Source organism: Bombyx mandarina, chromosome 04 (genome assembly GCF_030267445.1).
Source record: "Bombyx mandarina strain Sakado chromosome 04, ASM3026744v2".
NCBI classification, from domain to species: Eukaryota; Metazoa; Arthropoda; class Insecta; order Lepidoptera; family Bombycidae; genus Bombyx; species Bombyx mandarina.
This window is the reverse complement of record NC_143211.1, coordinates 13,808,438-13,830,580: the sequence shown is the minus strand read 5'-3', so window position 1 is coordinate 13,830,580 and position 22,143 is coordinate 13,808,438. Positions and strand designations below refer to the sequence as shown.

Below are 22,143 nucleotides of genomic sequence, written 5' to 3'. Positions count from 1 at the left end.
GAGATTGGGACATTCAGTCGATTTCTCGAATGTAACAACGATTTGACTATATTCTATTAATCATAGACAAAACTATAATTGATTTAATTAAGTTTTATAACTGATGGTACGGAGGTAAGTCTAGAAGGAAGAGCCTCGATGTGTATTAAAATAATATCTGTAAAATCAAATAACTTCACTAACCAATCCTTCATAAAGTAGGGTAGAATTAAGAAATTAAATCCGTATAAACTTGGTTGGTATATAATACTCTATTGTTTTACTATAGGACATGATTGTTCCAACTTACCCGTGAAGATCATAGCAAGTTCTATCATCAAATTAAAAAGTTTACACCGATTGCGGCTGTGGGAGTAATCTTTTAAATCTTGCATTCTAGTTTGGAAATCAGTTAGCAACGCGAATTAAGTCACTTATAAAATAAAAAAATGACATGAATTCGGATTCTCAATATGGCCTCTTTAAGACATCACATCATAAGCAGTAGGTACAAAATTTTCTGAGCTCTCTCGGAGCCATTTGTACGGAAGTTCTTTTTTTCCCCACCTGATGGCCCTGGGTGGCTATTTTAGCGTAGCCTTAACTAGTAGGTGAGCTCACGGGGTTCAAGCCTGACATGTTGCTAACACGAACCTTAGCAAGAGCCGTGCTTCGTAAAATCTACCATCGGATTGGAAACGCGACTCACTGAGAAGATCCGGCGAGAAACTCAGTGGGCTTTGTCTGTGGGTTAATTTACGAAGAACGATGACCGGTGCTTGAGGTACCTAAAAGCACCGTTAGTGGATCGGGAGGATCCGAAATGACGGGTTTTGGGCGACGTCGACTGCTTTCCATTCTGTCTGCAGGATCGGGAATATAGTTACCAGCGGCCACGATGAGAGGGTTCTTGTGTCGTGCGGCTTTATCTAAGTGGCGCATTGATGCCGACTGTAGATACTTACTGATGGACTCTAGGTCCAGGTCATCATGCAGGTCGATGTTCCTGACGAACCACGCACGGGGCTCCGGCGGCTATCTTGCAAAAACGGGAAACTCTTGTACTCAGATAATGGTCATAGACCCCAGACTGATAAAATAAAACTATGGCGGAATAGCGGAGGACGAGTAGCATAGATTACAGAACAAAATAGCATTCCACACTATTCAGTCATTCGAAATTTTATTAATATTTCATTCGTTCAGGGAACATGGCGGTGCTAGACAGGATGTGAAAAAGTTTTTGATTTTTTTCAGTGAACAGTTGCAAATAACTAGTTTCTTTTATATTCACAGAAGTTGTGTGGTCATTTAAAATTGAAACAAAGAAGTTACGCAATTAAATGGACCTAATTGTTTTGCAATGAAAATTATAACTTCGTTTCTAGTGTAAAAATAATTGTGAGAAATATATCAGTTTATATCAGGTAAATGGTTGTTTTGTATGATTTCTATAAACCCGAATCGCCTTCTTTTTAACCTTTGGCCCAAAAGTCACCTGTTGTCCTTCAATAGTAGAACAAAAAACTGTCATTTGCAGGTACCTGTGTGCCCCATTTTGGTTCGAAATCACTAGTAATTTAACATACGCGAGAGTAAAAATACAAATCTCATAAAATTTAAAAATCTCATCTTTTATTTTAAATGAAAGACTAACATAGATATAGAAATTTGGATTAATTTCTTTGTGGATCACAATCACGTGTGGTCCAGGTCGTTATGGGGTCAATAACTGCTGACTAAGAATATTCTTTCTCCTTCTGATGATCATACCTAAATTTATTATATCCTGTCATTTAAAAACATGTAAAGTTTAGTAAATATCATACAATTTACTCATATATTATAACAGTCGTCTAACATGTGATTGAGCACTGGTTCATCCAAGTTTAGCCAATAAAAAAAGACAACTGACAAGCACAGCAAATGCGCAAGGGAGGGTGTAGTAGAATTATAAAACAGTGCATGTGCATAGCAAAGCTAGTCAGGGCGGAGGATGCAGGGTGTGCGCAGGGAGAGGAGAGGGGGACCCGTTCGACAGTCAGCTGTGCAAAGTGTCATGTTGTCGAACCGTTTGCCGTTCGGTGCCGTGTCGTGAGAAGTGTCCTAAATTGCCTCCCCATTGATTTTACGGAATTTGGCTCTTAAGTTTTTCTAAAAATGAAAATTTAAACTCTTATTCGCATCAAAACATTAAAATATATAATTAGTGTTGGAAAGGAGATGTGAATGTAAGATATCCTTTTATCCACTCTTTAATAATGCATGGTAGTTTGCAACCATCTATCTAGCTCTTTTTACAAAAACTAAATTTTTTTAGAACTCTAGTTAGAAGAATATTTAGCATGCTGCAGGTATATCTTATCAATACCCATCTAACATTGAGTTGACATATTATGATCAATGCTCTAGATAATCACACATTTCTGAAATCTAGTTCCTCTTGTGTGGTATTTTAAAACCACAACTTGCCACTTGTACACATATAAAGATAAATGTTATGTAAACTATCTTAAAAACCACTGAATGTAGTTTAATTTATGAGCTAGGATATTTATTTGACTATTGTGTAACTAGTATTTTTGTACTTTCTTAATACAGCATTCAAACTTTCAGAAATTAATCTGAATATTTCTGTTTTTATTCTTGATTTCAAATATAGAAACTACCCAAGAAAATAACTATGCAGATTTTGCCTAAAACAAAAAAAATGTTTCATTTGTAAATTTGTATGCATGTAGTACCAATTGTTGTGCAATCACAGTTTTCAATAAAATTCTGTTTATGACTTTGTATTAGCCTTAGCCTAGCAATGCCGATAACAGCTTTATACATACTTGTTCTCACACAACATGGAACTTAATCAGTGTTTGATTAAAATTGTTGATTCATTTCCCGTTGTAAGTACAGACTACTGATTGTTTAAGTGGAATTATATTTTGAGTTGTAATGGGTTTTTTTTTCTTGAATGTATAAAAGATTCTATAACCTATTTAATAAAATAGCTAATGAGAGTAAATTATGGTACTATAAACATTTTAAATTATATATGTTTGTTTTTATTAAGTACTATGAATGTACAAAAACACATTTTCAACCAGAAAGTAATTGAAAATATGTAGATAAACTTTTTGTCCCTTCAATATTAAGTACTCTTTGAGGGCTCGTCTTAGATTAAATAAATTTATTGATAGTGGTGAACATCTTAGGAAATGTACAAACTGTGAATATAATATGTTTTTACTATCAATGAGGTTTTTAAAAGAGATACTGCCAAATGATTAACACAATTGTCACAATTAATTGAAATTTTATTTTATAAAATTCTCCTGATAATTTATTCAAAAATATAAAAATCTTAAATAAGAAGAAAAATATACTCATTACATTAAACCCAATAGAAACATCACTCATTGGTTTCAAGGAATTGAATAAAGCCTAACCATAGCACTGTTAAATTTTGTGATAACCTATATGTCATGATAATGAATTTACATAAATAACAAATTGTAATCTAATATATGTAATTTCAGCACTCCGTGGTGGTCATGGCGACGCTCATCCAAGAGAATGGTATTAAAGAGCTGAGCAAGGGCACCCACGGGGTAGTGGCAAACCATGGCATATCCACACACAGTGTCCCAACACATATGGTGCCAGACCATGAATATTGCGAGACGACCGCACAGACTCCGTCTCAGCGACAGGCTATCACTGAGCTTGCACCGACACAGCCCGCCGTTGATGAAGAAGAGGAGACTCCAGAAATTGATATCATGATAAACAATGTCGTGTGCAGTTTTAGTGTTAAGTGCCACTTGAACTTGAGACAGATTGCATTGAATGGTGTTAATGTAGAATTTCGACGTGAGAATGGGATGGTAACGATGAAGTTGCGCCGGCCGTACACGACGGCTTCGATTTGGTCGTCAGGACGCGTGACGTGCACGGGCGCCACCAGTGAAGATCAAGCAAAGATTGCTGCTCGACGTTATGCACGCGCCTTACAGAAACTCGGCTTTGAAGTGCGCTTCCGCAACTTTCGTGTAGTCAATGTATTAGGAACATGTAGAATGCCATTTGGCATACGGATCATATCTTTCTCCAAAAAATACAAGGAAGCAGAGTGAGTATAAATTGAATTTTGTTTCATTAGCCTTGAATTTAAAAATACTTTTAAATTAAGAATAAAACAATTATCTCACAAACGAAAGCATCAAATTACACAAATTTTAAGATATTAATAATATATTAATTGGACTTGTGATAAAACTTAGTTCATTACCCTTAATCTGCAAAAAATAAACATTACTTACATATGGGGACATAAAGTTAGATAAATACAAGTTCATCTACCTCAAATACTCTTTTAAAATTTGGTACTATTATTGATTCTTACACCAAGATTCTTATTGGCAATTTGCCAAGGGAATGGTGAGAAGTTGCACTGAACTCTATTCCGGATGACAGTACTATTTTAATAACCTACAATATTATGTAGAATGAGTAGCTCATATTATACCGATTTTTATTAGCTTATTGTATTTTTTTTTTGTATTTTATTTTGTAGAATAGGTGAATGAACTCAGAGATCATATTGTGTAAAGTAGTAGTTACTGGACTACATTGACATCACATTGTGAAAACAACCCAATTTGATGAAGTCTTAATTCTATTGTAAAACTAGCGACCCGCCCTCGCTTCGCTTCGGAAACATTAAAACACATATGAAACCAAAAAAAAAAAATTTAAAAAAGTACCTATCCTATGTTCATCAGGGACAATGTCGGCTTCTAATGGAAAAAGAATTTTTCAAATCGGTCCAGTAGTTTCGGAGCCTATTCGAAACAAACAAACAAACAAATCTTTCCTCTTTATAATATTAGTATAGATAAATGTTCTACTCTACAAACCACAATGTATAACTACTTTAGTGCAAAAATAAATGTGATGTGAGACGGTGGTTCCTACTGTTGTGGGTTCACAATGCTCCACAGCAACAATGTTGGTTCAGTATAATAATATGCAGCATGCTAGTATAATAAATAATCCAAGACTTCTGCTGCCTGTGGCACTTTTGAATCCACTAGTCGCCTTTTGCAATCCCTACAGGAAGATATGAGATGTTGCTATTTTAAGTACACAGCCAAATAATTGGAATTTTATTCTCTAGACCTCTAAAGACTCATTTCAAGTTTAAAACTGACTTTATAATCCTGAGTTCCTTTAGCACTATTACTTTTCAACTTTGATATTGTAAGCACAAATCTACTCTCAGTAGACACTTAAAATATTTAAATGAATTAAGTTTTAAATAGATTACAGTATGAGATATTGTTGTGATTTGTTGATTTCATTTTGTTTCCCTTGTATGCTGCTAAACATTTAAGCATTCAAGCTTAAGGATCATCCTCAGGTCCTATTTTTTGTAGCCACTTAGTACCAAGTGGGACGTGAGTTTTCTGTGCGTTTATGACAATAAAGAATTCAGATAACAAAATGCATCAAAATTCCACAAATTTCCCTAAAAAAATTACTACCGACCTAATTTATATCTGCTATACATTTATCAACACAGCTCTTCATTATTTTATACAATTGTAAATGTTATCCTCTCTTTATTGGGCAAATTTAGGATTTTTTGTCAATCTTAATCAAAATTTTTAGTTTAATTTTTGTTTTGTTTTACATTACAGCTATGAACCAGAACTGCACCCCGGCGTAACCTATAAACTGTACAATCCTAAAGCGACACTAAAGATATTCTCCACTGGTGGTGTGACTATCACAGGTTACATGAATTTTTAATATTTATTTTTTATTTTAACTAAAAAAAGATGCTGAACAAATTTATATAAAATTAGCTGTACCCGTCCGCTTCGCTAGGGAATTTAAAAGTAACATTATTGTTTCTGACCGCCACTAAGATTCTCATCATTAAGGCCCCCGCAACCGGTGTAGGGAGTCCAACACTCTTATAAATATTAGCCTATCCGTTAAGTACATGTATTTTCTACATGGATACCAAGTTTCAAGTTAATCTGATGCATGGTTCAGTAGTTATAACAGAACATCCGTAAAAACCACTGTAGATTTATATATTAGTAAATAGTAGTAAATAGTATTTATATATCAGTATGTAAATTATTAAATTAATTATACTGAAGCTTTTTAGATATTCACTGAAAGTAAGCTCATTTCAATTTCTTTTAGTCATTAAAGTAATAAAAATCTGTTTTTTTTCCCTTGACAATTAATCATGTAGGATCTCACGATTTTGTCCTGGGTGCATAATTGTGACATATCCCCATTGTGGGCTAAAATAACAAACTTTTTAGGTTACAAAAGGGCTCTATGTACTTGAGTGTATTTGAGTGATCCCAATATTTGAAAATTAAAACAAACTCTCTGATATTCTTTCCTATGGGTAGTGATAATAGGCTAAGATAGGTAATTATTTAAATAAGTAAAGTTAAAACTAGAAATTGTAGAATTAAAATCCCAAAAAATAAAAATCTGAACTCAATTTTAAGCCTCTGTAATAGATACCTAGATGTAGATACCTATTAATAAGTTAACAAACAGTAATATATGCTGCATGCATACAAATCAAATTGATACTATTAAGCAGGTATACAGTAGGCAGCGGCTTGGCTCTGCTCCTGGCAATGCTGAAGTCCATGGGCGACGGTATCCACTTACCATCAGGTGGGCCGTACGCTCGTCTGCCTACAAACGCAATGAAAAAAAAAAGCAAATCAGTTTTCCATCAATAATTATAGTCAACAGGATTCTGTGTCTTATTTCAGAGATAGAGTAAGACTATGCTTAGTCATTTACCAAAATAATGTTTTAGTTGACCTCGGTAATGGTAGGTAAGTTGAGGCTGGGTTACAGAACCACCATCTAACCAGTGAGAGAGGTCTAGAGCTTTTTAACTCAATAGTGCTCACAATCCGCTCCATGTTAAGTAATTATCAATACCACCTTGATTGAAGACTGGAATTATACTCCATAAGGATGTGCCACAATTTGAATCGGACTGCGAGATTGCTTCGCGGTAGAATAGTCGTGCATCCCAAATATCAGTTCACTACTACACAGCCTGTTTTTGTTTGAGAAAAGAATTATCATAACATTACAGAAGCACTAAAATAATATTCTTTTAGTTATTGTTAGAATATATATTATATATTTTAATACTAGTGGTAGGACCTCTTGTGAGTCCGCACGGGTAGGTACCACCACCCTGCCTATTTCTGCCCTGAAGCAGCAATGCGTTTTGGTTTGAAGGGCAGCCGTTGTAACTATACTGAGACCTTAGAACTTATATCTCAAGGTGGGTGGCGCATTTACGTTATATATGACTATGGGCTCCAGTAACCACATAACACCATGTGGGCTGTGAGCTCGTCCATCCACCTAAGTATTAAAAAAAAGAACTTTACAGAAGCACTAAAATAATATTCTTTTAGTTATTGTTAGAATAATACGAATATAATTTGACAGCCCGCAGCGTGAACGACGTGCAGTCCGCGGTGGAGCGCATCTTCCCGCTCGTGCACGAGTTCCGCAAGCCGCGCTCGCCCGCCGACGAGGAGGCGCTGCGACAGAAGCGAGCGGCGCGACAAGCCCCGCCCCCCGCCGCGCCGCGCCCCGTCCCGCCCCGCGCCGCCCCCGCCGACGCCCTCAACCTCGTCACGCTCTCGGACGACGAGGGCGCCGCCGCCTGGGAGTGACGCGCCCTCCGTTTGGCATCCAACCGATGACTGACGGTTGATAGTGTTATCGCGTGTGACTTGTCGGCGACCTGTTCGGTTCATGCCAAAGATATTTATTAGGGAGACGCTTCGCGCTCGGCCGGGCCCCGCCCGCGCTTCTTCGCTCTTCGTCTTCGCGAATTTATCGTTTGTCGCTCCCGTCACCTCTATAGTGTACGTAGATGGAAATCTTATCGTTTGCGTCGAAACCAAAATGATGATTGTTCGTTAACTAATATTGATGTTCGTGAAATAAATCTCGATGAGGATACTCAGTCTCGTTTTTAATTTGCCGCTGTGAAGATTTTGTAGTGATTCTAGTGTTCTATGGAATTTGTTTAGAGAATGAGGACTGAATGATTAGACAATAGTCAATTGTAAATACTGAAAGCTTGGACATTATATGTTTAAATAAAAAAAAAACTAACGTGTTTCATTGCTTTACTTACAAACTCTTAAATGTTCAAACTTGAATGCTATTCACTAATATTATCTCTGTTGCGTTTTGAAAAGTAACAGATCTTTGTTACCTTCCATAGCCTATATTAATATTACAGTGTCTATCAACAAAATTAACGTTTCAAAACCTTACACCTCAAATTAGGCTTCATTTAAAATTAGAATGTCCAGTACCAATTCTGGCTGATAAGACTATTTTCAGATTCAAAGACCAATAATTTCAACCGAAATAAATGTCTAAAAACTTCTGCTATAGTGGATAACTTACCAATAGCGTCTTTTTTATCGTATTTCCAAAGGCAGACGAGCCTGCTGGTCAGTGGTTACCGTCGCCACAGCGGATGAAATCTGCTACGGTGGTTGGTAAATGGTGCTTTTTAAAAATAAGATTGCAGATTTTTTTCAAATAAGAGCGTTTCCTGGGTCTCGTAAGTACTGACGCTAGTTCCAGTTTATTATTAAAACTTTTATTATTGTATTTACTGGTCTTATGTACTTTGTAAACTCTTTTTATTAATTCAAAAGTAACGTCGCCGCGAATAATATTACCAAGGCAAAAATATAAAAGTGACACACATACACATCTAGATTGCAACAAGATGCTATTTTTTATATAATATATAAATCTACAGTGGTTGTTACGGATGTTCCGTTATAACTACTAAACTATGCATCCGATTGACTTGAAACTTGGTATCCATGTAGAAAATACATGTACTTAATGGATAGGCTAATATTTATATGAGTGTTGGACTCCCTACACCAGTTGCGGGGGCATTAATGATGAGAATCTTTGTGGGGGTGAGAAATAATAATGTTAATTTTAAATGCCCAGCGAAGCGGACGGGTACAGCTAGTTTTTTATAATAATAAACGTTATAAACTTCATACAAATTTATTCAGCCTTTTCGTTTGAATTTCATGAATCGGAATCATGAGTGTCGTACTCGTCGCTTGTAAATCTAGCGTGCGAGGGGCGAGGAGGTCTAGCGAGCCTCAATAAGCTCACTGGTGGATTTTTTGCATCAGTCGGAGTACGAATATATGCGCTCATATCCACGACCGACAACCGCGGAGTTCTGACTGCCGTCCCTGGTAAATCAAAAATTCACTTACAATAACATCATCATCTATAATCTAATATATCTAACTACATTATTTTGAGCGCCTTTGTGTGGTCGCAAAGACGCTTTAGATTTTATTGACAGATTTGCACAGTTATATAACCAAAAAATTAATTCTAAATGTGTTATATATAAAACAACTCATTCTAAATTTAAGAAACTGTATTTTCATGACAAAGTACTCGCCTGTTATGAAAGGTAATAAAGAATTAGTATCAGGCACGGTTCGAGGTCTGGCTCGTAAAGTTATGTGGCGTGAACTCCTCGGAGGCAATGCTTTTAAAGCAGGCGGATAAACCACAGGCAGCGGAGGTGAGACTACACGAGCCGGAACTGCACGTCTTTCAGGAGAGCTGCTGGGAGATCTGAAAATTTCTAGTCTTATACCTACGTTTACATTCAGTACAGAAATACTACCTTCCTACTTTTATTTTAGTGTTTATTATGGAAGGAAAACGAAAAAAACCCATAATGTTTTAATTTATTTATTACTAAGATGAGCCGACTTAACCTAATAGGAGTATAGCTCTAATAAAGAAAAAAAAAAATTTACTAAGATGGGTGAACGAGCTCCCTGGCCCTCCTGATATGGTCTAAGTGGTCATCGGAGCATCTCACCTTGAGACATTACTTCTAAGTCTCAGTTTTTACAGCACAATGGCTACCTCGTCTTTCAAGCCGAAACGCACTATTGCTTCACGGGAGAAGCAGGCAGGCTGGTGATACCTACCTACCAAAAATAACGTAAATAGAAAATCACCTCTCTCGTCCAGTAATAGGACGTCTCTTTCGACGCCTGCCCCTGGGTTCCTTTTTCTTGCTAGAAATTCCTAACCTTGGAGCTACTATTCCAATATGTCGGTAGTAGTCACATAATCCTTTCACGAGGGATCTGCCTATTTTTGTATCTAAAAGTAACGGTCAAGGTGGAAATTCATCTACAGAGTTACATAATGAATATCAAGCAAAATCATATCGTTCGTATAAGTAAAATTTGGGGTTGACTTTGGGTTGAAGATCAAGAGAACAAAAGCATAAAATAGGCCGAGGAAAGCAACTTTAATGAGTCTTTTGATCAGTATAATATCCAACAGTCTTTTGAGTGCTAGAATTTTCCGGGGACAGTAAGCCTGACAGTAAGCCAATTATGTGTCATTTAATTTTTTAAATAATTCCGTTAGCTGATTATTAACCAAACTATCAAATATTTTACCCCTGACAGTAGCCATATTTTTAAAATATCGCTAGTTTCATTTTCCCAGGTAACTACTATACTTATGGTCTCAGTTCATAGCTTAATATCAGCGGATGGATTGCATGCGGATTTGCTCACCTACGCTAGCAAAAGAAGAGATTCCCATGTCTGTACTTGTCGGTCATGTGTCTTCCTTGGGACTTTTAAAAAATAGTTTGGTTCCTCTTAAAATCTTAGTTTTTTAAATCTAAGACTTTAATCTAGATTTTATCACTACAAAACCAAACCGCTAACATAATCTAAAATTACTTATTCTTAAAAGGATACAAGCATCTTCAGTGTAATGTAAATAAGGTCCTCTGGGATTAAGCCGTCTCCCACCAAGCGATACTAAAATTGAATAAGCGTCAATGTTGCCAGCAACTGGAAGAGCTCGTCGTGCGCTGCCAGCGACGATAGGATCAGCGTTGTAAAGGCAAATCTCTGGTTTCCATGCTTCTATACGACCACCTAAGAACTTAGGTAGCACTGCGTGACGCTCAAACCTGAGTGAAGAAACTTGTTCATTTCGATTTCAATATAAAATTTAAGCATAAAGTTAAAGATCGAGAAACGGATAGTAAGCGTTAAAAAGTCGCAATGGGTCAGACAACACACTATGAATGTTTTATTTGCCGTTGTAGGCAAGCGAGCCTACGGCCCAACTAAAGGTTAATGACTAGTAACGCACAGCCAAACCACTGTTAACTGAAAAGTAGTAAATACCCTAATAAAAGTAGTCCCTACTAAAAACAGAAATAAGTAATCTCGTTTCATAAGAAAACTAGGTGAAGGAGGATAGTATAGCGATAGATGGCTGATTGGGAAGTGTAACGGGTTGAACAGGGGCGCTTGTCTCCCCGCCACTCTGCCCGCCCTAGATGCCGAATCGGCAATCGTAGGGCAATGACCGCTGGGCCTCTTGGTCCCGGAGGACCGGGCAAAACACCTGGGCCTGGGCCATGTCTCCATTACGAATTGCCCAGATTGTACCTTCCACTCTCTGATAATAATACTAAGACGGGAATATGTCACGTCCCAAGATAGAGGTCAGCTCGCCACTTGCAGTCGGCAATAACTACTTCCACCTCCAGGATATACCGTTTTAATGCCCCCTTAAAACGGTACAAAAGATACTTTTTACTTATTTAATCTACACTAATAATGGATCCGTTTTTGCAATGTAACAAATATTATGTAGCTCATGTCCGATGTGTCAGTAACATTAAATTAGGTAACTTACTTCGTGTATATTTCGCGAATTAGTAATAAATAGCCCTTAAAGGTTGTCCTGATTCGGAAACCCGTTTTCGTTTTCAGCTGCCACCCTAGAATCGCTACGTCGCTGTTACTAACCTATAGACGTCATCATATGAATTCCCGCGAACAAAAACTCCTTCATGACTTATATCAGCATGTAAATCAATAATGAAGTCCAGTTGGACCCCCTAAAAACAATCATGTAATAACATACCTATTTTTATTAAGTTACAGTAAAAGTAATTTACTCAACGGAAATTTCTAAAAAAAATATGTAGCATATATACCTAGTCAGGTCATAAATTCTGTCACATGTTTAATGTAAAATAATTGAAACAAGTTTATTCACTATGTAACCATTCATATACCAAAATGAACTTAACAAAACATAGATTCTTATGACACTAAAGTTTATTCAAAATGACCTCCGTGATTTTGAATACAGGCCTTCAATCTGCGCGGCCAGTCGTCTATCGCAGCACGAACGAGGTCCATGTCAATATCGGCGGCTGCCTTAATCAAGGATGTCTTGAGTGACTCCAAATTAGGATGAGGCTTTTGAGCACGCCTTTTCCTCCAAGTGTTGCCATATCTTGTAATCTAACGGATTCAAATCTGGACTGGAGGAGGGCCAGTCTTCGTGCCGGATGAAGTCGATTTCACGCGCCGCCAGCCAGTCTTGTGTGCTCTTCGCTCTATGAGCTGGCGCCGAATCTTGTTGGAATACCCAGTGCCTGTTATTGAACATGGTATGAGAAACAGGTTCCACAAGGTTCGTTAGGACTGTATTTTGATACACAGCTGCATTCGTTTTTACACCTTTCTCACAAAAATGTACCTCTGTTAAGCCCCAATAAGAAACTCCCAACCATACCATTAGCGAGGATGGAAAATGACCTCGTTGGACACGCGGAATACGGTTGCTCGCTTCTTCACTACTGTGTGCGTACATCTTATCATTTTGTTTGTTGTAGCTCTCTTCTACGGTAAAAATTTTTTCATCCGAAAAAAGAATTTCCCGATATTTTTTTCCCGCGTTCCGCTTAAACAAGCGCGGCATCTCTTCAGTCTCAGGTCCATTAGACGAGCATTCAAACGATGTCCTGTTTTTCTTCGATATGCCCGAAGCCCTAAGTCTTCATTTAACACCCTTTTCACCGTGGTTCTGCTTAACCCCATCTGAAGGGCCAACAGTTTCTGCTTACGTTTGGGATTTCTTTGAATTCGCGCCTTCACAGCTTTTATCACTGCTGGAGTCCTAACAGACCGAGGGCGACCACTTCTTGACCTGTCATCTACACTAGAGTCTTCATTGTATCGTTTGATGGTACGATAAACGAATCTTTTGGTTATATTCAAATTTTTCAGTATGTTAAAAATTTGAATTGGCGCGTAACCGCAACGATGCAACGCAATAACTGCAACACGGTCTTCTTTAAGCGTCCACTCCATATTGTAAAAATGAGTAAAATTCTAAAAGTATACATTTTTATTTTCATGAACAATTCGAAATTTGAATTCAATAAACTTTTTTGTGGCCAGCATTCTAAAAGAAAAGTTTTGACTGTGTGACAATACTTATGACCTGACTAGTTATATCTATTATATTTTTTTTATTACTTAGATTTGTTACTGAAGCCCATGGACATCTACAACGTAAATGCCACCCCACTCACCTTGAGACATGAGTTCTGAGGTCTCAGATTTTACAATACAACGGCTGTCCCGCCTTTCAAACCAAAACGCATTATGTACTGCTTCACAGCAGAAATGGGCAGGGTGGTTGGTACCTACCCGTGCCGATTTATAAGACGTCTTACCACTAGTAATTATGCAAATTATAATTTGGCGGGTTTTATTTTTATTGGATGTTATTCCTTTACTGTGGAAGTCAATCGTGAACATTTGTTAAGTACGTATTTCATTAGAAAATTTGGTACTCGCCTGCGGGATTCGAACACCGTTGCATTGCTAGATGCGACTGCATCGGACGTCTTATCTTTTTGGCCACGACGACTACGAGTAAATAAATACAAAACCATTGTTACAATATTGCCTCTTACTTTAAACAGATAATACCTACATCATTTTATTCGCCGAGTGATACGAGCTTTCGAACACTTAAAAGCAATTATCGCCTAAATGTTCTAACATAAAATAACGCTGGTTATTGTCGCTCTTCGGTAACACCAAGGACACAGCCAAGACTCTGCCTACCGCACCATATTCTTCGTTTTGAGAAGTTTGCTTCGTTTATATTAGGCTTTAAATTTTCCGTTTACTATGTAATATCGAAGTCATATCGGAAAATTTCAATTACAAATCAATTTTTTACTGGTGGTAGGACCTCTTGTGAGTTTCCACGGGTAGGTACCACCACCTCGCCTATTTCTGCCGTGAAGCAGTAATGCGTTTCGGTTCGAAGGGTGTAGTAGCCGTTGTAACTATACTGAAACCTTAGAACTTATATCTCAAGGTGGGTGGCGCATTTTCGTTGTAGATGTCTATGGGCTCCAGTAACCACCAATACCAGGTAGGCTGTGAGCTCGTCTAACCATATTAGCAAAAAAAAAGCCGACACAAATGATATACGTTGGTAAGTCTTAAATATATGTACCTTCTCCGCAGTAAGCTTCTTAATAAGATCGTTAACAGCAACAAGAGCGGGATGAGCAAAGGTCGTAGGTCTGTTCCACGAACGATTTAGGTCGGCTCCAAACAGATCGGCGCGTTGGTTGCCCAGAAATACACCGTCGGGGTTCAGCATCGGTATCACCTAGAACTAGTTACTTTGAGCGTTCACTTTGAATGTTATCATATTTATCTACAAAATAGTTCAGAACAACTCGTGACAAACAATAGTACCTACAGTACAAAACTGTAATGTAAGAACTTGTCAGGCAAAGTTTCCAAGACCCTATGAGAGACAGAACACTATAAACTTTACTCGCCTATTCGTTCAGTAAAGCTAGCATAATCCATCGAGGTTACTAGCGATAGGTAGGAAAAAAGTAATATAATTAGAATATAGAATGTAATAATAATAATATAGTTGCCAAAATTATTCAAAGCTCAATTTTCTATCACCTGTATAACGATGCCTTTCCGCAGTGCTAAAGCCTTCTCTGACGAACTCAGCATGTAGTCAAGGAGACCTAATAATTAGAATCTAGTTTCAAATTCTAATATGCACTTTATAATTTGCAAATCACTGCTAACAAATTATATTTTCTAAAGTTATTGTAATTATTTAGTTCAAAACAAAGTATTTAGTATTAAACAAAAATTGTTATGCCTTGGCATATGAAAGATGCTGGAGGCTCTCCGCCATGAGCTCGAGCAATGATCAGAACAACTTTCTTTTTCTGGTCAGTTTTACCCTTTTGATGTTCTTCACTCATTTGATTTTCATTCTTGAAATTAAAATCGCCGATAGTTATCAGATCGATTCGTCGCTTTTGCTGTAATTTCAAAAATGTTAAATACATACATTTGTTTCTTTTCTATTCTGTGCCGCATCATAAACGTTTATTATTAGCTTAATTCTTACCGTAGTTTGAGCAATAGCTTCTCTCGTAGCGAAATCCTGAGCTTTTTTTTCCCACGTAGTCAAGTGTTTTTGGAGTCGCGAGTATGAGTACGGCGCGGCGGCAGTGAATTGGTATATGTCTTCTTCTTTATCGAATGCAAACGCTATGCTTAATATCTTACGGCCTCTGTGAGCCATTGATCTATGATAGAAAATTAATCGTCTCGGTATTCTCTGCCTAAACGAAATGAAAAACGATACTTAGTGACGTTCAATGCACTTTTCTTATTATATTATTACTAGCGCACGCGATGTAAAGAATTTTAAGTATTTTTTTTACACATTGGGTTACATTATTGGAGTTTCAGTAAAGACCTTATATAACGTGTCTGTGTCTAACGTGTCTGTTTTTTTTTTTAATATAATAAACATAGCCTATGTCACCCGGGGATAGCGTAACTTTCCAACAGTGAAATAATTTTTTAAATCAGTTCAGTAGTTTCGGAGCCAATTCAATACAAACAAACAAACAAATCCTTCCTCTTTATAATATTAGTATAGATATAGATTTGTAAATGCATGATACCCAATTATTGAATTGAAATAGAAAACTATGTATACATTAATGCTTGTCGTGGATTTTTGTCTTTCACAACGTATGTTCAAATGAATGTGATATGAATGATAATAATGACACAGTTACGGCGATCATAACTTGGTAATAATAAATAAAAGCGTGATAAAACGGTATGCATAAAATACCTACTTTTTGGGCATTAAAACAGAGAATAATCGTGAACACGAATTTCTGGCACAGAGATTTAATGTTCGCAGTTTGACTGGAGCCTATTGTATTTCTTATAATAACAATAATAAAAATACGATAAAGAAATATTTCATTTGAATTCGGTTTCCGAAGTGGCGTCATCAGCGAAAAAAAACGGCTAACTGCTGATTAGCCACCATGGGACAGTGGTTCCGGAAGTGGCGCATCGACGTCAACCCCACGAAAAGCACAGCGGTGCTCTTCAAAAGGGGTCGCCCTCCGAATACCACTTCGAGCATCCCACTCCCTAATAGGCGCGCAAACACCTCCGCCGTTAGCCCCGTCACTCTCTTTGGCCAGCCCATACCGTGGGCCTCGCAGGTCAAATACCTAGGCGTCACCCTCGACAGAGGGATGACATTCCGTCCCCATATTAAAACGGTACGCGACCGTGCCGCCTTCATATTAGGACGTCTCTACCCTATGCTTTGCAAGCGAAGCAAACTGTCCCTCCGTAATAAGGTAACTCTCTACAAAACTTGCATACGCACACCACTGTGTGCACATGAGTGCTTTTAGGCACCACAAGCACCGGTCACCGTCCTCGTCGAACCCGTCGCTTGCGACGAAGGGCTCGACGAGCGAATTAACCCCTAGACACAGCCCACTGAGTTTCTCGCCGGATCTTCTCAGTGGGTCGCGTTTCCGATCCGGTGGTAGATTCTGCGAAGCACTGCTCTTGCTAGGGTCAGTGTTAGCAACTCTCCGGTTTGAGCCCCGTGAGCTCACCTACACACGTTAGGGTGAAGCTGAAATAGCCTCTCAAGGCTATCACCATAGGTAGGAAAAAAAGAAAAAAAAAAAAAAAAAAAAAAAAAAAAAAAAAAAAAAAAAAAAAAAAAAAAAGCGAAAAAGTGAATATTATTTTAATATATCTACCATTTAGGACGTGACGTAGATCGCACAAGGGGAGTCATGTCTCCGTTAAACAAGGTTAATTCTTTTCCCATATTCACTAAATTGAAAATCACCCTCTGAAAACAATTTATAGCGATACACACAAACGAGTAATTCTATTTAAAAAATTTCACTGGTGGTAGGACCTCTTGGGGGTCCGCACGGGTGGGTACCACCACCACCTCGCCTATTTCCGCCGTGAAGCAGTAATGCGTTTCGGTTCGAAGGGTGGGGTAGCCGTTGTAACTATACTGAGACCTTAGAACTTATATCTCAAGATGGGTGGCGCATTTACGTTGTAGATGTATATGGGCTCCAGTAACCACTTAACATCAGGTGGGCTGTGAGATCGTCCATCCATCTAAGCAATAAAAAAAAAATAACAATAATATTTTAATGGATGTATGTATATATTAAACTAGCTTTCCGTCCGTAGCTTAACACCGCTTGAGCGTGTGTGCTTTATCAATGTTGTTGTAGTACATGCATTGATAAATTTCACTCTTGAGTTCGCTTTTCAGTTATTATTTGAAGTCTTCGTTACCTACAGCCTACGGGACAAGACGTCTGGTACATTCTGGTACCGAGGGATGCGATTGCGCCGGTGTTCGAATCCAGCAGACAGGTACCAATGTTTCTAATGAAATACGTACATAACAAATGTTCACACGAACGACTTCCACAATGAAGAGATAACATCGTGTAATATAAATCGAAAATTTTCGTAATTACTGGTAGTAGGGCGTGTTGTGAGCCCGCCCAACCCTGCCGTGAAGCAGTAATGTGCTTCGGTTAAGGGCTGGAGCAGCCGTTTTATAACAATAAACCACTAAACCAGGGACTCCCAAACTTATTTTGTCTACTGCCCACTTTGAGAATAAATTATTTTTTAGCGCCCCCATTTTTTCACATACCTAAAAACCACTAGTGAGTTTAGTCGGTGCCTAAGAGCCCTCTTAGAAATTACAAATCGCCTCCCAAGCTTCTGCACAACGCTCTCATTTTTTTCTGGATCTGTTACCGCCCCCCTTTAGGCCTGCAGCGCCCACAGGGGGGCGTTATCGCCCACTTTGGGAAAGACTGAACTAAACGGATTTTATTAATAATGGGAAAGCTCCGTCTTACGTTAGTTATATATATTTATCACGTTTTTTTATTGCATAGATGAGTGAACAAGCTTGTAACATTATTATTATCTTGAATTTGTATCGTATAATGAATGTCCCACCATAAAATCAGAACGCAATTTTATAATTTTTTGCGAGTTTGATTTTCCTCACACGACCCATAGTAAGTACCTATGTTTCCTTAGAAAAATTGGTACTTGCCTGCTGGATTTCAACACCGAGATAATTGCATCGCATATTTTTTAGGTCACAACAACGATGACGTACCAGTTTACTAGTAAAATGTATTTTTAGATAAATACATTAGCCATATAATTCCTTTAGCTGCTTCGTGTCAATACAAACGGAACGTTCTTTTAAATTAATTGTATTTTTTTATAAATGTTATTTTTCATTCATATCTTTATGTTATTTATTGATTATTAACAATTTTTTAAGCTCTAGGTATATTCCATGCAGTTTTTAAATCGTAGGAGATTTGGCGTAGTGTCGAAATTTAGTGTTGAAAAATATCGCTTATTCGCTTTTATTAACTATTGCTTTTATTTCAATCTTATAACACGAATAAGTGTTATTGTGACAAATAAATTATATAAGTTTCATCCTAGATGCTTCAACCGTAGGTGATCAATATTATGATTTAAATTTTATTCGTATTACTATTTATCTACTTACTTGGTCCTGTTTAACATTCTCGACGGTAAAATTAAACCAAAACCGGGATCTAGGCCTACAAGTGTCAGGCCTAATGAACAAGTCATATTCCAGTTCTGTAATGTGGTCAGCGCGTCCCAGGTTCCCGCATTCAAAAGCTGCGTCGAAGCACAATTGTCCTCGCTTGGCCTTCCCGCTGTGCCCCGGAGGCCTCACGATCAAGCGATTCAAATTACCGAGACCACCCTCTCCGTCGCTTTCTTCACTATCTTTAAATAAAATTTAAAGAAAATAAAATCGTCTTTTCGAATTAAAAGTGTACAATTTCCAAAAATATTCGAAATTGAGTTAATGTGCGGAATCATTTGGTATCACCAGTATTTTTCTCGTAAATACTGTCAAAAGAGCGTAGTCTAGTTTTAGTATTTTTTTTAGTTTACCTATATTTTGACTACTGTTAACAAAATTAATAAATAATTTTATCTTACTTTAAAATACGGATAATGTAACTGGTAAAAAAATAAATGTGGCAAAGATGATTAATATTAAAAATATCGCATGTTAAGCCTTTAAAATACTCTCCTGTAAAATTAGTAAGTTTTGAGATTTACAGTTTTAATGCGAGAAGACGAAATAAGAAAATATGCTTAGCTTTGTACACATCATTTCCATCAAAAATGCTTCATTCAAAATTAACGTTTATAATTAACACGATCTTAGGTATTCCTTCTTTCCTTTCACCTGTGTTATAAAAGATTTCATTTTTATATATAAAATATAACGCTTTATAAAATTTAGATTATTTATACCGTCTAGCACTCCCTTGTAAATGGTGGTGTGTTCCAGTTCATCAGTATACGACGCCATCGTGAGACTGGTCGGCGTTATCGAGTTTGAACTACTTTGAACTGTGTAAGCACTATGCACAGTACATTAGATTGACGGCATTGCTTAGACGATAAGTGCTCACGAATATGTCGGGAAAACCGTTTATCGAGACACGCAAACGTAATATTGAATGGGTTCAACCTTATTTTGTGATACAATTGAAATGTTCACAATAAGAGGAATTGAAAATGAATTTTATAGTATGCATCGCGACGATAAACAAAATTATACGCTTAAAATGCAGTCAAAATAATTACCTTGGTATTTAGGTATTGAACTTTTTAGACAGAGATAAATGCTATGTAAGATTAAATAGATCGTATAAGTTCCCAATGAGAAGAGAATGTCTCAAAAAAACAAAATTACATTTGTAGGCACGTCTCTCACGATCCAGTAGCCGACTATATAACGGCAAAAAAATCTTCGTCTTAAGTTAAAAATAATCACGGTCAGCACTCTCCTCAAAAAAATCTCTCTCCTTAATTTGATAAAGTTACTCTATTCAATTTGTTTTTTGTTTTTCTATTTTTATTTTTATTCGGTGATGATTGGATTTCTTCAATCTTAATCGATTGTTAAGATTCATCCGACCTCTTTTACAATATGTGTAAGTCGAGTGCAAAATGTGTAGGATTAAGGTATATACCACGTATTTTTTATTGCACCGATAAAACAATACGTTCTGTTAATTCTAATTTCTAATTCTAAATATATATATAATATATATATATATAAATATAGTCATCTATAACATAATATAAAACTGAATGATATACAGTGATAAACGTCTTAATTTAATTATGAGAATCTATAATAACAATTACATTACCCTACGGATAAAAAACTGTAAACGAATATGAAATGGGATTTGGATACAGAGCGTAAAACAGTGAGAAAGTGTAGTTTTATGAAACAGGTAACAGGATAGCAAAGTTTATTGCAGTAGAATCTGAAAATAAAGGTTATCTATGAATATCATATCATGTATCATATCAAACCGCAGTACTGCCTAAAACTTGATATAAAAATTTAAATAAAGCGCAGCTTTGGGTAACTACTGATTTTTTCAAAAAAATTACGTTTCTTAAATATATTCTGCGTTATAAATTTTCGAGACCATGAAATTCCCAAAAAAGAAAATAGATTTGCGATGCCCAACAAACTTCAACCTTATGATCCAAAGTTGACAACTACATTAGCTGTGGCATCTGCATCCACAGGTAATCATACACAACCCACCACCAGAAATATTAATGATCAATCTGCAACCCCCAGATGATATAAATCTTATCTCATTTTTGATGCACCAAGCGGACGTACCACCCGACACTTCGAACCGTGAGGATATGTTGTAACAAGCCCCTGAATCTTAATTTACTTCCACAAATACTGGTGGTGGTAGGTTTACTGGTGGCAGGACCTCTTGCGAGTCCGCGCGGATGGGTATCACCACCCTGCCTATTTCTGCCGTGAAGCAGTAATGCGTTTCGGTTTGAAGGATGGGGCAGCCGTTGTAACTATACTTGAGACCTTAGAACTTATATCTCAAGGTGGGTGGCGCATTTACGTCATAAATGTCTATGGGCTCCAGTAACCACTTAACACCAGGTGGGCTGTGAGCTTGTCCACACATCTAGCAATAAAAAAAAACAAATACCGATCATGTGTATTTTCTGTTTGTTGGATAGGAACATAGACCCTGTAGTTTGAGTTGTGGTTCCCCAAAATGTCCAGTGAGCGCTCCACGCAGATATATGAACTGACTTTTAAGAAGCTTATTTTCTGTATTCAATTTACTTAGGAGGACTAGAACCCAAGCCTTAAGCTCGACATGTTTCTCCATTCCAAAAAGGTATTATTAGTTCTGTGTACACCTACTTATTAAGGAAAGAGTAGAGATTAATTAAATAGTATTAAATAATATTTAGGAAGGAGTCTTAGCGCTCCATAGAGCATGTAGTATAGGCGATTTGGTTTTTTAAGCAGCTTTCAAGTCATCATACTCAAAATAATAATACAAATTTATATTAACATGATAAATAGGTACTAACCGGACATCTTTTAAGTTGAATATCACGTGTTGTTATTGTTTATTGTGTTCGATGATAAACCCATGTAACATAGCTACAGGAGTTAACACTTTGAATTTTGTATTTTGTCATCTGTTTACAGCAGAGAATTTGGTTTGCTTCACTAAAAAGCCGCAACGTTGCCATGACAAGGTACGATGCGTCATTTTATTCATAATAAAAACAAAAAATAAAAACTTTGATATCCTCATTGCGTTAAATCTCCATGGTAACTGCTCCATCGCAACCCTTTACTTCGATGTTTACCAACATCCGGCTTTAAGGGCTGTGAATGAAAGTTTTAAGAATATCATTATTGGTAACGAAAAGCAGGCGA

At 37.1% G+C, this 22,143-nt stretch overlaps 2 protein-coding genes across 4 annotated transcripts; one reads left to right on the top strand and one right to left on the bottom strand.

Moving 5' to 3' along the window:
- Window positions 1-1,089: 1,089 nt before the first annotated feature.
- LOC114246014 (TATA box binding protein-related factor 2) lies at window positions 1,090-8,014 on the top strand. Of its 2 annotated transcripts, none has more exons than XM_028178380.2 (4): window positions 1,090-1,406; window positions 3,513-4,105; window positions 5,676-5,770; window positions 7,489-8,014. In XM_028178380.2, the coding sequence occupies exons 2-4, from the start codon at window positions 3,528-3,530 to the stop codon at window positions 7,716-7,718; spliced, it is 903 nt and encodes a 300-aa protein (XP_028034181.1). In that variant the 5' UTR covers window positions 1,090-1,406; window positions 3,513-3,527; the 3' UTR covers window positions 7,719-8,014. The 2 variants fall into 2 exon arrangements, with proteins under 2 accessions (XP_028034181.1, XP_028034182.1); XM_028178381.2 differs by lacking the exon at window positions 1,090-1,406 and adding an exon at window positions 1,478-2,210.
- Window positions 8,015-8,114: 100 nt separating this feature from the next.
- LOC114245975 (cytosolic carboxypeptidase 6) lies at window positions 8,115-22,142 on the bottom strand. Of its 2 annotated transcripts, none has more exons than XM_089727112.1 (12): window positions 21,789-22,142; window positions 18,871-19,118; window positions 17,051-17,145; window positions 15,367-15,583; window positions 15,112-15,277; window positions 14,904-14,971; window positions 14,434-14,592; window positions 11,913-12,004; window positions 10,845-11,062; window positions 10,083-10,230; window positions 9,509-9,687; window positions 8,115-9,290 (listed from the first exon to the last, which is right to left on the bottom strand). In XM_089727112.1, the coding sequence occupies exons 1-12, from the start codon at window positions 21,793-21,795 to the stop codon at window positions 9,118-9,120; spliced, it is 1,770 nt and encodes a 589-aa protein (XP_089583238.1). In that variant the 5' UTR covers window positions 21,796-22,142; the 3' UTR covers window positions 8,115-9,117. The 2 variants fall into 2 exon arrangements, with proteins under 2 accessions (XP_089583238.1, XP_028034120.2); XM_028178319.2 differs by lacking the exon at window positions 21,789-22,142 and adding an exon at window positions 19,659-20,078.
- Between the last annotated feature and the right edge of the window lies 1 nt (window position 22,143).

Coding starts and splice junctions, on each gene's coding strand:
- LOC114246014 (XM_028178380.2), top strand. CDS start 3,528: ATGGCGACGCTCATCCAAGAGAATGGTATTAAAGAGCTGAGCAAGGGC. Junction 4,106..5,675: donor AAAAAATACAAGGAAGCAGA/GTGAGTATAAAT, acceptor TTTACATTACAG/CTATGAACCAGAACTGCACC. Junction 5,771..7,488: donor TGGTGGTGTGACTATCACAG/GTTACATGAATT, acceptor ATAATTTGACAG/CCCGCAGCGTGAACGACGTG.
- LOC114245975 (XM_028178319.2), bottom strand. CDS start 19,716: ATGGCGTCGTATACTGATGAACTGGAACACACCACCATTTACAAGGGA. Junction 17,146..18,870: donor AGAATGTTAAACAGGACCAA/GTAAGTAGATAA, acceptor AATTGTTTTCAG/AGGGTGATTTTCAATTTAGT. Junction 9,291..9,508: donor TTTATTACCTTTCATAACAG/GCGAGTACTTTG, acceptor TTGATTTACCAG/GGACGGCAGTCAGAACTCCG.